This window comes from Lingula anatina, chromosome 1 (genome assembly GCF_051362555.1).
Source record: "Lingula anatina isolate TDL-2025a chromosome 1, LinAna3.0, whole genome shotgun sequence".
NCBI classification, from domain to species: domain Eukaryota; kingdom Metazoa; phylum Brachiopoda; class Lingulata; order Lingulida; family Lingulidae; genus Lingula; species Lingula anatina.
The window spans coordinates 3,179,241-3,194,160 of record NC_141767.1 but is presented as its reverse complement, the minus strand read 5'-3'; the positions used below and the strand labels follow the sequence as shown (position 1 = coordinate 3,194,160).

Here is a 14,920-nt window from a genome sequence, read left to right as displayed (position 1 = left end):
CAAATTCCTTTTTATAACTGAACATCATTCAACAATGAACTACAAAAATTAAATGTCTAAAATTTCTGCATAATATTCTGACTGCAAGTATTGAATTTGATTGTTTAACAATATAAATATGAATGATCTTAAAATAATCATTGTTTGTAAAGCTTGATGCTTTAACAGTTAACAGTTTTACAATAACACAAACATATACTTTCAATATGTTATCAATTTAAGTAGACAAGGGTTTTCCGCTACAATTCCTGCAAACACTTGCTCTCATAAAATGGTGAATGACGCCTGTGCAGTGCTGCAAGTTTACCAGCATAAAAAGAGTGAAAAAGCACTGACATTGGATTTTAAAATAGAAATGTTTGAGTGTGTGCAGTTCAACCTTAAAAAACAAATTTAATAGGTCCAAATATTTTTTGTTACTCAAGCAATATAGATGAGAAGGTTTTTGACATCTTTACACATGGTTATTATTTCAGAAAATGTAAATGATGAGATTCTGTTTCACATAATACTTGATTAAAATAGGTCAGAAATATTCTTCATTCTCTTCAAAGAAGAACATGCTCTTGTTTGAAACAGCTAGAGATAATTCTGTACTTTAACAACACTTAAATCTTGGTCCTCTGGTTGTTTGTAAAATATTCTTATTGGAGCACAGTCCTGCTGTCCCCATCAAGGAAAATATTTCTAAATTATCAAATATAAAATATTATTTATTCCACAATGTTTGAGCATCACATCTAGCATGACAAATATCAGACATGAGCCTAGGTTTTGAAAAAAAAAAAAAAAAAAAAAAAAAAAAAAAAAAAAAAAAAAAACTGAACATTTATAATGGGACCCAACAGCTAACCATGACAAATCTGAGGAACCATCAGAATTGAATTAAAAAACATGGAATTCCGCTTTTCTGTGGAAAAAACTCATGTCTGAAATGTGAAGCAAACTTCTGTTATACAATCTTTGCATTCAGTAAATGTCCAGGAAAGCTCCTAACAGAACTGGCAGACAATGTTCTCTTGCTTCTGGATTCAGATCTGACCTCTGGGCCGACTGCTGACCTGACGACTGCCCGGCCTTGGAGCAGAAAGTCATAAATCAACTGACTGACCTCATCAGGTTTTTCCATCATCACCATGTGACTGGCATTCTCTATCACCTCTAGTTTTGATCCATAGATAACCTAAAAAAAAAAAAAAAAAACAAATGTTTTCAGTATTTTTATTTGTATATTGTAATGACTACATTTACTCCAACACATAATTTATCAGAGTCAACATATATTTTTACCAAAAATATTTTAAACTTCTGTTAAAAGCACATGGACATTGAAACAGAAGAGACTTCTAGGGACATACCTGCTAAAGAAAGCTCTGCAAATATTTCTGATAGAAGGAGAGAGACAGATCAGGCCAGGAGATTTGAAAAATAAATAAACTGATATATTTTAGGAATTCTGTGTGTAGTTTTTTTTTTTCAAAACGCATTCAAAGTATAAAATAAAGCTCAGGACTTTTTATGATTATACAAAACAATTGTTGTATATTTGAAGTCCTGAGGTATGGCATGTACTAGTAGATTTTAACTCGGTCACAAGTCTTCAACTTTAGGGGTGATGACCTTGATTTATTAAATCCGTTGTGTTCCTGAAAGGTAGCTGATCCTCATATATTTAAATGTAGTCAAACATAAGACCACTGACTCTGCTCTCTATAGCATTCTTTGAATTTTCAGTCAATTTGATGAAATATTCTGCCTAAATGATATACAAGTGATTTTAAACCATCAGCAATAATGAAATCCACCTGTATGTAATGAGCTTTGTACTCTTCATTGTTATTCATCTTTATGTATGACGTTGCAGACGAGGTCCCCGTAAAGTTACCCCTGACAAGGGTATTATAAAAATTTGGCAATTGTTATGGGCATAATCCATAGTTGTTAATTTTTCTTTTGGAGTAAGACAATTTCATATTGTTTTAATTTTTTAATTGTTAATTTGCATAAAAAATATTTAAATTGTTAGAGTATGTAGAAGAAAGCATTTCCTCGTTTGATTTAGCATAGTACATATTGATCTATTAAAGTAGATATTGTGAAGAATTAAGACAAGTCCAACCTTAATGGCATTTTTAAAAGGATAGATATATACTAGTAAATTCATTGTATCAGTAGCAGTACTAGTGATCTAATTAGATACATGTAGTAAGTGAAACTATTACATGGTATATTTTAACACCTTTTGGTCTAGCAAATTAGCCAACTGAAAGTTTCTGAATTCTGAGAATTCCAATTTTGCAAGTATAATTATGAATAAAACAGTGGTCTAATAATTTTATTATTTGTAGTTTAAGCACTTATTATCCTTCCCTTAAAAATGTATATTCCTTTGACCTAAAACTGAATGCTGCCAGCTAATAGGCAGGGAAATGTGTATGCACGGGTATCAAAGCAATGCGACTAGAATCTGGAGGTATAAAATTATATTTTATTTGAAAAAAAAATTGGAACAACCGTGGTCCCCTTTTTTTACCATATATGTAAATTGAAAGTACATGCTATAACTTAGTTACCAGCTGTCACTGTGTGTATAACAAGATGAGTCTACTAACCGATATCTTTTTACTCTGATTAAATACTAATATAAATACTAATTATTCAACAAATTCCTTTTTATAACTGAACATCATTCAACAATGAACTACATAAAAATAAATGTCTAAAATTTCTGCATAATATTCTGACTGCAAGTATTGAATTTGATTGTCTTTTTAACAATATAAATATGAAAGATCTTAAAATAATCATTGTTTGTAAAGCTTGATGCTTTAAGTTAACAGTTTTACAATAACACAAACATATACTTTCAATATGTAATCAATTTAAGTAGACAAGGGTTTTCTGCTACACTTCCCGCGAACACTTGCTCTCATAAAATGGTGAATGAAGCCTGTGCAGTGCTGCAAGTTTACCAACATAAAAAGAGTGAAAAAGCACTGACATTGGATTTTAAAAAATAGAAATATTTGAGTATGTGCAGTTCAACTGTAAAAACAAATTTAATAGGTCCAAAAACTTTTTGTTACTCAAGCAATATAGATGAAAAGGTTTTTGACATCTTTACACATGGTTATTATTTCAGAAAATGTAAATGATGAGATTCTGTTTCACATAATACTTGATTAAAATAGGTCAGAAATATTCTTCATTCTCTTCAAAGAAAAACATGCTCTTGTTTGAAACAACTAGAGATAATTCTGTACTTTAACCACACTTAAATCTTGGTCCTCTGGTTGTTTGTAAAATATTCTTATTGGAGCACAGTCCTGCTGTCCCCATCAAGGAAAATATTTCTAAATTATCAAATATAAAATATGATTTATTCCACAATGTTTGAGCATCACATCTAGCATGACAAATATCAGACATGAGCCTAGGTTTCGAAAAAAAAAAAAAAAAACTGTACATTTATAATGGGACCCAACAGCTAACCATGACAAATCTGAGGAACCATCAGAATTGAATTAAAAAACATGGAATTCCGCTTTTCTGTGGAAAAAACTCATGTCTGAAATGTGAAGCAAACTTCTGTTATACAATCTTTGCATTCAGTAAATGTCCAGGAAAGCTCCTAACAGAACTGGCAGACAATGTTCTCTTGCTTCTGGATTCAGATCTGACCTCTGGGCCGACTGCTGACCTGACGACTGCCCGGCCTTGGAGCAGAAAGTCATAAATCAACTGACTGACCTCATCAGGTTTTTCCATCATCACCATGTGACTGGCATTCTCTATCACCTCTAGTTTTGATCCATAGATAACCTAAAAAAAAAAAAACAAATGTTTTCAGTATTTTTATTTGTATATTGTAATGACTACATTTACTCCAACACATAATTTATCAGAGTCAACATATATTTTTACCAAAAATATTTTATATGAACCCTATTTTGTCAAAACAAATGAATCATATTTTTAAATAACAAAATATTAATAAAAAGTAACTACCATGATATGAGTATGATGTTTCCTGATGGAAATTAGGATAATGCTGTGATATTATGTTTAAAACATTGGAAAAATGCATATTACCTAAAGTCTACCCACACATAAACTGAACACAACAGACTGTCATGAAATGAGACAATTGAATGTTGCCTGGCAAAATTGTGTTAAAATAAACAAAATGTGTCAGGTGTACCACAGAAATGTGTTAGCTGTGCCACATAAATGTGTCAGGAGTGCCACATAAATGTGTTAGCTGTGCCACAGAAATGCATCAGGTGTGACAGCTTGCTATTTAGGGCATCTTACCATATTCATTTCAATCTCCTCCTCCAGACTGACCAGTTGGTCATCCTGTCCAAATATGAGCAGTGTTGGTACATTCAGCCACTGGTGGAACTCGGCGTTGCCCTCTGGCCAAACCTGACCATTCATCATGTGCTTCAAGATGTAAGTGGGGACGTCTAATGCCTTCTCTTTAGGGACATAGGTTTTCTTGCTTTCTTTATGAAATGCACTTCTGTAAAAAAATAAAAACATTGCTCTGTGATTTAAATTTGTCTGTATTCAACAACACATGGAGACAATTTTTAGTTGTTCTTTTTATATACGGAATGCATAATTTGATTTATATTTTGTGAAAAACAAATTTTTTCAATATTCAAAAATATAGAACTGCATAACATTGTTAAATTTTACTGCACAAAAACCAAAAAAATACAGACAACAGTAAGAATAACTCACTTCTGAAATCCACAGACAAGGATAGGTTTGATACATGCCAACATCCACGTTGGCCACTGGAAAACTCCTGGCTGCGGGGCGAGGGGTGTGGGCCCTCCACCGTTTATCAATATCAATTTTGACGTCCACCTAGAACGCTTCTTGGCTAAGGCTGTGGCAAAGGAAGTACTGTAACAATACAGACATATTAGTTATATGCAGGACAATCAGCTTTATCTAATCAATACATTATCAGATGTCACAACAAGTGAGATCAATTCAGCTTGACTTTCTCCCATTTAAGGCCCCATTGATGTTTTGGAATGGCAAAAAACAAAAAGAAAAAAAAGAAAGAAAAAAGTGAAGGCAATCACCAAAACTTTGCCTTCAACAGATTAAAAAAACTTTTTTGCAAAGTTTATCTACATAAATTTGATTAATCATTATGCCAGTCTTTTTCTCCGCAATCCAGTGTACTTCATCAATATCTTTTTTTTTCCCATTCATGTATTGATTTACTTCTAAGTGCAACGGAGAACAATTAATTACGTCAAAGTTTGAATTAATAATTTAGCCTTTTACACCAACCGTTACAAAAAATAATGCAGAGTAATTTTTCTTTTTTGTTTTAATCAATATGCAATGTGTTGACTAAAAACATCAACAGCCTTCCATATAAAGGTTGCATGTAAACAACCAATTACATAAATAAAAATCAGTATATGTATTGTACTTTACAACCCGTTAAAAAGATACATCAAGGATCATTTCATTACTTGACACATACCCATATGAATGTCCTATGAGAACATTGTGTTTCTTGCAAAACTTATCAAACACAGCCAGCATGTCTTGTAGTAGTGCCTGAAAGCTGTAGTCCTTGGCATTGTTTGGTGCTCCACTAAACCCGTGCCCCAACATATCTGGAGCAATGATTTCATAGCCCTCATCTCCAAAGAAGTCTAGCTGTGCCTGCCAGATATCTGAGGAGCCTCCCACCCCATGAATGAAAAACAACACAGCGCCATGACTGGTCACTTCTCCTTTGGTGTCAACTCGCATCACAGGTGGAGTGGTTTCGTGACTGGTGGAGCTTTGAGTGCTGAGAACAGTGTCCCCTGGTGAACTGACAAAATATGTTTTATCTTGAGATTCTAGTTTTGGATGTCGTGCTTTGCCAACTATTCCATCCTCATTCATTTTCATCTTTGTGACACTTGTATGAGAGGATAAGGTGGTGTTATATTCTATAATACTCTGAATTGCTGAGGCATCACTGACAGAACCGGGGACATTGTTTTCAGTGATTTTAACACTAGAAGCAGTAGCAACTCTACTCTCAGGGTTGCCATCTTGTTGCTCCTCTGAAGTCACAACCATTGGATGCTGAAAAGAATTATTTTGATTTTCTGCTCCATCATCAATACTAATTGCCTGCTGATTCCCAGCGTATGGAGAAAAAGGGTGTTCTTCAACTGTATGACTAGTTTTTTTCCACTTGCCATTGGCTAGGTATTGCGGTTCACTGCCATTTTTCATGCTATATGCTGGAGATCCTTTAGGAATGTATTGTCGCCCCAATCTCTGACACTCAAGAAATGTCTCATATTCTTTCTCAAAGTCTTTATCCCTGGATCTGGGATTAATATGGCGGATACGAAGCCACCTATTTGGACGGATTTCGATACGGTTAAATCTTTCACCATGGAAAGGTTCTGGAACTATGCGATGATGCCGCCTCTGTAGACAACCACAGTTGGTCAGTTGTGTCCCTGGGTCTGAGGACTGACCCCTGGGGGTTGGTGTGTGACCCCCTGGGTCTGGCGGATGATTGGCTGAGCTTTCTACAGCAGGCATTGTATGCCAAGCCTACACAGACAACAATGTTCCAGGTCAACCACAAACAAGGCTACACTGTGTAGATAAGTCATTTCCATTCCCTTGTGTCTCATCCTTGGATTCCCTGCTGGCTTTCTGTCTGAAAATAGACACACAAATCAATTCTTCATGTCTTGCAGACATTTATTTATTAGGGAACCAAATGCCAAATATGTATGAAGAAAAAAATGAAAAAAGTGTTAACCTAATGCTGCAAATTGATCCGTGATGAATGGTGTGCTGTCAACCAAGGTGAAGGGTTCCTCCATTTTTAGTGTTATGATCGATATCCCAGCAATTATCCTTGTCAACTGTAATATGCAGTCAATCCATGACTGTGTCCCCAGTTGTAATGACTGATTACAGATCTATTACCGGGGCTTTTCAATATCATTTCACATAACTGTTATTTGTTCTGCATGATTATATTGTGAGATGAGAAAGATTAAAGTGTAATTACATGGCAACCATCCATAAGATTGTAAATACTGTGGTAGAAGCACGTTATAATAGCATATAACTAATTAACAAGAGCATTGTTCAAAATGAATGAAACAAAAGTGCATTTTTTTAAATTGCTTTTTGTCAAAATGTATAGAAGCCTCTTTCATGGCAAGTTTTTCTATTCTTACTGACAATAAAAATGAATCCATTTACAAGCAGGAAAAATATACCCCATAGCTTTTTCCTCTAAGAAATAAGTTGCTTCTAACAGTTTGTATGCATACCAACAAAATAACACTTTCAACTCATAAGAAATGAGAAATTTAAATCCTGAAAATTCTCATAATCCACTGCTTGTCTAAGCATGTAAAATAATTGCCAAATACTTAAGATTATCCAATTAGCACAGTACTGTAATTTTACAGAAAGAAAGTTGACTCCTTGTAGGTATTCAGCATCATGCAAGGACGTTAAAAATTAAAGTAACATATTTACATGTATATAATGGTTAAGACATAAAATGAATGGAGAAAAAGGCATTATTATAAGCTTAACATAAAAGTTCAATTATTGAACTTTAAATAAAATGGCTATCATAACTTTAAAAGGGCAATACTTATTTTTCTCATTACTGAGTCAGACTGGGAATTCATGCATGCATCTTTAGGCATGTAGAGGGTGTTACTGAAGAATTCAGTTAGGAAAAAAAAGCATCCATATTATTTTAAAATACTGTTATGGCTACAAAAACATTGCCCATTGTAAATCATACCAAAATTGACATTAAAATTGTAATGCCATTTTCTGAATTAATATTTATAAGATGTTGGAATGGAAAATCAGTAACATGAAAAGCACAACCAAGTTGACAGGAAATAAATGTTTCCTTTTTCCTATATAAAAATACTTTCTTCATTATCTATTTTGCTTTACTGGAATGCTGTATAAATATGTAAGTTATTTAACTAGAAAATAAATTTTCTTTTTAGTCTTTACAAATCCATATCCATTTAACAAATGATTTGTAGAAACTTCTTTAGCCAAGCTCTGAAATTAAAGTGCATCCATCAATGTACTGGGGGGGGGGGGGGGGGGGGGGGTAAACGATCTATAAAGTTATTAATTCTAATTAAAACAATGACCAGGTGACAAAATCTGAGGGGTTCCAATGTCAGTTCCTCTATGAATATCATTTTAAAAGATAAAAAAAATGAAAATAGAAAATTTTTTTCTTCCACATTTTCCTGTCTGTAAGCTTCTACACACACATTAAATACTGACTGCTTATATGCAAATAGTATGATAAAATAAATGAAGTTTCAGTTGACCATTTTTAATTTCCATTCATTTCTTTGGCAAAACAAATTACTAAGTACTACCCATGTGATAAATCTACCAACATTTCAATATGAAATGTCATTCTTCTGAAGAATAACTAGTAAAATCACAGAAAAATTTAATGAACTTGAAAAGAAACTACTCTCTAAAAATCTGTACCCTTCCCTACCAACCGTAACACGGAAGTTATGTGGAAATATTCCAATTTAAGTTTTTCTTTATATACTATAATATACGGCACATATACAAGGAGTGATGATGATAGTTCTGGTTAGATATGTGCTGATGGATTCTTTCTGTAGCCTGGTAATGGTGCTCTTAAACAGGTGAGTGATTTTATGGCTAATAGAAAAGTAGCCAAATCATATCTTTTCCACAACAATGTCAAATTATGACAAATTTTGGGGCATCAGGGTAAACACACTAGCTAATGGTGATTTCTACAGTTATCTATACTGATAGCTTCCATGCTATAACACATATATAAAACCATAACAGGAATGCTTACATAAGGAATAACCCCTATGGCCTACCGGTAAGTTTCACATCTATAAAGGATAATCATGGTAAATAAGATCCACTCCACTCAGAACCCCTGACTTTCATTCAATGGCATTATATTTACCAAATAACATGAAAGGATAAATCCACCTTTCCTGGGGCTGAAGACATTACTTTCATACTCTTGCAAAAGAGTCAATATATTCAGAATGCTGGTAGCATACTCAATATTAAAAAAAAAATTAAAGGAACTAAACTCACACTTATCTGAAATCAAGCCCCTTTTTCTCAACTTTTTAGCAAGACTTAAACTACTAGTACTTGCCAGTAATGCTCAATATTACCAATAGACAAGTATATATATTGATTTACCTGTAACTATTGATTAACATGAACAGCATTTATGATAATGATGTCATTGATGTTTGTCAAATAGAACATTTGCAGCTGTAGCTGTCAACTCTATGATATGTATTTATTGCATCTGTTTCTTTATTTCACTAATTCGATCGTTTGATCAATAAATTCTATTTGTTTTGATCACTTACAATGTACACCATTAAGTTACATGTACCGTACTTACCAAATGTCATTTGAATATATTCTGGTTTTGTACTAGTTATGCTGATAAGACATCACAAGTAGAAAGCTGACTTCCTTTGGTCAAAATCACCATTGCCGTCCACTGTGCTTCTGAAGTGCAACTACATGTCAAATACATTCTCCCGGTATGATAAGTGGCATTTAGTAACCATCCAAACACTTGCTCCTGTAGCCGCACAACATACCACCAACTTCCTGTTACGCACTGAAAACAAAACTTTTGCTAATTTTTGAAAAGTGTAAATTTACACAATTTCAGGTGACATGATAAACTTTTGAAGTAATCAATCTATTAAATCATAATTTATTGTTTTATAAGTTAACATATTTGACATAACTCATTGTGCATCTTCTTGCGCATGAATATTCTTATTTTGATTAATGTTAAAAGGTGTCGCTGTTAACCAAGAGCAGATATATCATAAGTGTCTTGTTACTATTGAAAAGGGGTCAAAACAATTGTGATTGAAACCATTTTATATACTAAATACAAAATAAAAGCAAACGCAGCATTGACGAATAATCTTAGCTTTCTTATAATTAGTAAACGTTAAATGAATGTTATCTTGAGTACACGCGACACCTCGTGAGCAATATTGAAGCAGCGAGAGATACGACCAACATGAATCAGATGAATTCTGTAATGTCCTTGCTTCGTTCACGTATTTTACCGAAGCTGGTGTCTTTTACAACGCAACGGTAAGTGCCCATAGTTTCTAATTTTTTTCATGACCAATAAGCCTGATTCCTTTCCTGTGATCACTTACGTATTCCAGAAAAAATGAAAATCTTGATGAAATAATTGCTTTTGTCAAAACGTGGTGAAGATTTTGTTTTACCAATTTCAGATGTTTTTCAAGTGACTTAACTGAAAAGAAATTACTGCAAGGTATTGCTGCGAATCCAGTTTTTAGCACAGGCAGAACTTTGGTTTCAACTGTAAGCAACACTGTACTACGGAATCCTTCAATGGCAAACCCTGTTTACAACACAAAAAAATTCACACAGGCTGCTGTCGGGAGGACATTACTACAAGGGTCTATGTGTGCAGAGAGAGAAGGGAGTTCAGCTGTATATCCCAGCATTCTACAGAGCAGTCCTTCTGTATGCATTCCTATGAGGCAGTGGCACAGAAAGAGAAGGGCTTTTTACAGACCTAGTGCAATTAAGAGAAGTAATAAGCATGGATGGAAAAAGAGACTAAGCACAATTAATGGAAGAAAAATTTTGTATCGAAGATTTCTAAGAGGACGTCATCATTTGTGCTACTTTTGAAAAAGGCAAGGATGAGATATATATCAACATGACAAATAACACCCTCAAGTTCATTCACTGTGGTTCTTTGATGAATTGGCAAATAAGATATTGAAGTACTTGGTTATCATTCATGATTTTTGTACCGACTTCTACCAGCTTCACTTTAGTTTCCAACGCAGCAAATTTCATATATTACAACATGCACTTGGCCTTTTTTTTTCCAAAGAATCACTATCTTAAAATATGCAGAAGTGATTTGATGTTTCTTTGCTTATCTTTATTCATTGATAACAATGTGTACATATGTAACAATGCAAAATTCTTGTTCTTGGAAGTCAGATCAGTGATTGTGCTTTCAATAAAAAACTTCTGGGAATTAATTTATTTCTGGAATCAAATCTTGGCATTATGTGTTTTCAAATGACAGTCAGACAACTTAAATGGGACAAGGATGGCTTTACTGTTTGCTACATTAACCACCCAGCAATACCCATTTTCCAAAGTAATTTACCCTCATAAAAAAATGTAGATATGCAAAGTGAAATATATTGCAATGTAATAAAATATTTTTTCTCCATAACCAACATTCAACATAAAATGTCAACTTGATTTAATCCAACTTGATTTAATCCATAATTTGTAAGTTTCATAATAATGTCTTATTAAATGAATCTCATTTGAAAGCAAGATGAAGCCACCAATCGGGCCAAGCCAATGGGCGACTTGCTTTAATTAATGAATAATTTTATATACATGTCTTTACAGAAGCAAGTCTCTTTGATAGGATAAAAACAGATAAACTATATTTGAATAATAATAACAGTGAAAGAACATGGTGCACAATGTAATAAGCTGGTAAGGTGCATCTTTGCATCACATTGTATTAAAATATTGATGGCTGCATAAGGTGTTTTTTTTTTTTTTTTTTCAAATTTATCTAAAATAGAAAGATCGCCTAGACTTTATCTGTATTTCTGGTTTTCATTTCCAGCACACATCAACCTTATTATCTAATTGGCAATCTTGTACTCAACTTTCTGTACAATTTATCTTGGATTACTGTGCACTTGTTTGTTTCAGTATCCCCCTTTTTAATCACAGCACATAATTCTGTATTCTTCATACAGTTTATAACAGATCACAATCTTATTTTGTATTTTATAGTACTAAATCCAACAGTTTGGTATCTCAACACTTGAGTTCATTTCTCAACTCTCTGTGTCATCATCATCAGTTGTCCTGGAATCACTCGACTTTGATGGCACTTGTGTGATATCCACATTGGCGAGAGGGTCGTGTTCTGGATCCATGGCACTGAATCTGGTGGTATTAAACTGCTTTAAATGGATCTGAAATTAGAATACATTAAATTAGTGGGCTCTACAAATTTTCTGTAAATGAAGATAACATTAAATATCCATGCTAGAATGGAAATGAAAAAAAATAAATAAATGTAACAATCCTTACCTGAATAAAGACATTGACCTCCTCACTCCTGCTCAGGTAAGGGAAATTACCACCACTTTTTAAAATAGCTCTTTTGGCATCTGGATAATATTTGCAGTTTTCTTCTTTCACAGAATCTGACAAGGCACATTCATCAAACACCTTGAAAAATGAAATGTGTCACGAAATTAGACATTAAATGTACACTTAAAACATGCAGTGAAGATGAGTGAAAAAGGTCCAAACGAATTAAAAGAAACAAAAATTATTACCTCAATGGTGCATAAAACATAACTTAAAATGTTTTCTTTTAATGCATGATGGCTTTATGTAATTTGATACACTCACATCCATCAGTGTAATGTTGACATTCTGCAGCTTCTGTGGTTCAACATAACAGTTCATACAATTCAATGTTAATCTGGCTGCCAGTGACTGCTGGTCTAGACTGTCTAGCTGTAATAATAATAATAATAATAATAATAATAATAATAATAATATATTTAGAGTCTCAAATCCATAAAATGTTCAGTAGACTTTACAAAATACAAAAGTAATAAAGTTTACATATTAGAATAATTAAGAGATATGAAAAATTTAAGTTTGACTACAGAAACAGGAATTAAAAGTAAATAATATTTAAAAAATAAGACTGAAAATTAAATGTTAATTAGGAAGTACTTGATAACACCTGCTAAGCACATTTGTCAAGTTTTAGGGCTTATCCTGCAGTGGGTAAATGTCAATAAATATCAGATAAAACTTTTTTTATCAACTTTTCAAATAATTTTCTTTTATCTCTTTTACACAGTAATATATATATAACATACTTCAAACACACCAGCGCATGGCTTTTCAACTTTTGATGGCCACATCGGTAACTAGATTCAAACCCTCAACATTAGAATACTCCTTGTTATGTTGAAGACTTACTTTGGTCACCATGAAGTCAATAGAGTCTGCAATGTCACCATCTACAACTCCTTGAGCAAAAATGCCCATCACCATTCTCTTGAGCCAGATAGCAGGCATCATCCAATACCTGGAAAATATCACCAATATCATCTCAATGTATCACCTGTAATTGCCTCTATGCTTGAGTGTCAGATAAATATCTTTTCATGCTATACAATCAAACGAAACAGTCTTAATTTAGCCTAATCACAGGAAAACAAATTAGATAAAGAACACTTACAAGGGGGCTGAATTGGTCTGTTGAAACACTGTGGTGTCTACAAAAGAATTGCACAGGATGAGGGAGTGGACTCGTGGAGAAACGTGTGTGTACTGGGCAAACTGCTGAGCTAGGAAAGCCCCCAAAGAAGCACCAAATATATGAACCTGAAAGGTATAAGACAAACAGTTAAGGGGAAAACCTACAATTTCTGAAACGTGTGCTCAATCAGGACCCTATCTCAGAGGGATGGTACCTCAATTTGTCAAAAGTATTTTTCACCCTACCAAGCTGTAAAACAATACTTAACCTTATCAAGTTGCAGCTGATCCAGAAGCTTCCTGAATCCTTCACAAAATTCCTTCATCTTCCAGTAAGTAGGATATTCCACCTAGAAGAGAAAATATACTGTTTTTAATATTTTGTTTGATTTATGCATAAATGACACAAAATATAAACATTTTTTTTCTTTTCTACATTGTTACATATTTCTTAGACTAGAAAATACTCTCGTTAAGTTAGAATAACACTTGTGGCTATCATTTATATTCTCTTAAACTGCTCCAAGTGACTTTGTGATTTTACATGCACTTCTTTCCTAGCAAACAGCTTAGACATCATGGACATTGCTCGACAGGACAAAACACAAATCAGTTTAAGTACATACTGCAATGACCCTGTATCCTTTGGCCGTGAGAGCCAGGATTTGCCTGAAGAAGACATCTGCTGTACCACTGGCAGGAGGCATACATATCAGTGGACAGCGGACGTTCTTGGGACCAGCATCATAGATAGTCCACACCTTACTGGGGTCATCATCTACAGCTACCTGGAAAGTAGAATACTTCATTGTACTTCAAGGAGATTAAGTCAAACCACATACACAAGCACAGTGAGAGAGAGGGAGAAAGAGAGAGAGAGAATAATAATAATAATAATGTACAACTGTTTTATTAAACAAAACAACCAGGTTCAAAAGCTTGAATAGACTTTTAAATTCTAAAAACTTGAATCTGTCAGTAAATAGCTATTCAGCAAATGTTTGTTCTTTCGTTCTTTCCAACATAAAAATAAACTTATTCTAGCTGTTGCATTACTGTAAAGATAGAGTTATGTAATGAATTTTATCTTATAAGGTTATACTGTCATTGGGAAACAATTAACTCATCATCTTACCCTCTTCTGCGGCACGCTTGCTCTAAAGCTTTGGTATTCCTGGGAATGTAATATATCACCCATTTTGGCAGCTCAGGGTTTTTTTCTTTTACATTTCACACGTGAGTTATTTATAGCTCATAATATGACTTGAAAAAGTTCCCAAAGCAGGTAGCTACAAAATGAAATGGGGCCATTCCGTGGTATTTGGTCCGCAGACCTCAAAATTTCAAAAAGGAATCCTACTTATAAAACTTATAATTTCTGAAACCAGACATCATAAGACACCAGAATCCAAAAGAAATTTTAGGTTTTGATGATTAATTATGATTTTATTGACACTTTTATCTGGAAAACTTATAAAATAGTGTCACGGAAGGACATTTTTATTTTTGA

The 14,920-nt window shown here is 33.6% G+C and overlaps 1 protein-coding gene across 1 annotated transcript; it reads right to left on the bottom strand.

Annotated features, from left to right (window-relative positions):
• Window positions 1-2,608: 2,608 nt before the first annotated feature.
• Window positions 2,609-14,714, bottom strand: LOC106154723 (uncharacterized). The gene is made up of 13 exons (XM_087001155.1): window positions 14,546-14,714; window positions 14,037-14,198; window positions 13,680-13,760; window positions 13,391-13,536; window positions 13,129-13,237; window positions 12,544-12,651; window positions 12,217-12,357; window positions 11,963-12,098; window positions 9,678-9,697; window positions 5,516-6,597; window positions 4,750-4,917; window positions 4,315-4,525; window positions 2,609-3,822 (listed from the first exon to the last, which is right to left on the bottom strand). The coding sequence occupies exons 1-13, from the start codon at window positions 14,606-14,608 to the stop codon at window positions 3,592-3,594; spliced, it is 2,658 nt and encodes an 885-aa protein (XP_086857281.1). The 5' UTR covers window positions 14,609-14,714; the 3' UTR covers window positions 2,609-3,591.
• Window positions 14,715-14,920: the final 206 nt, after the last annotated feature.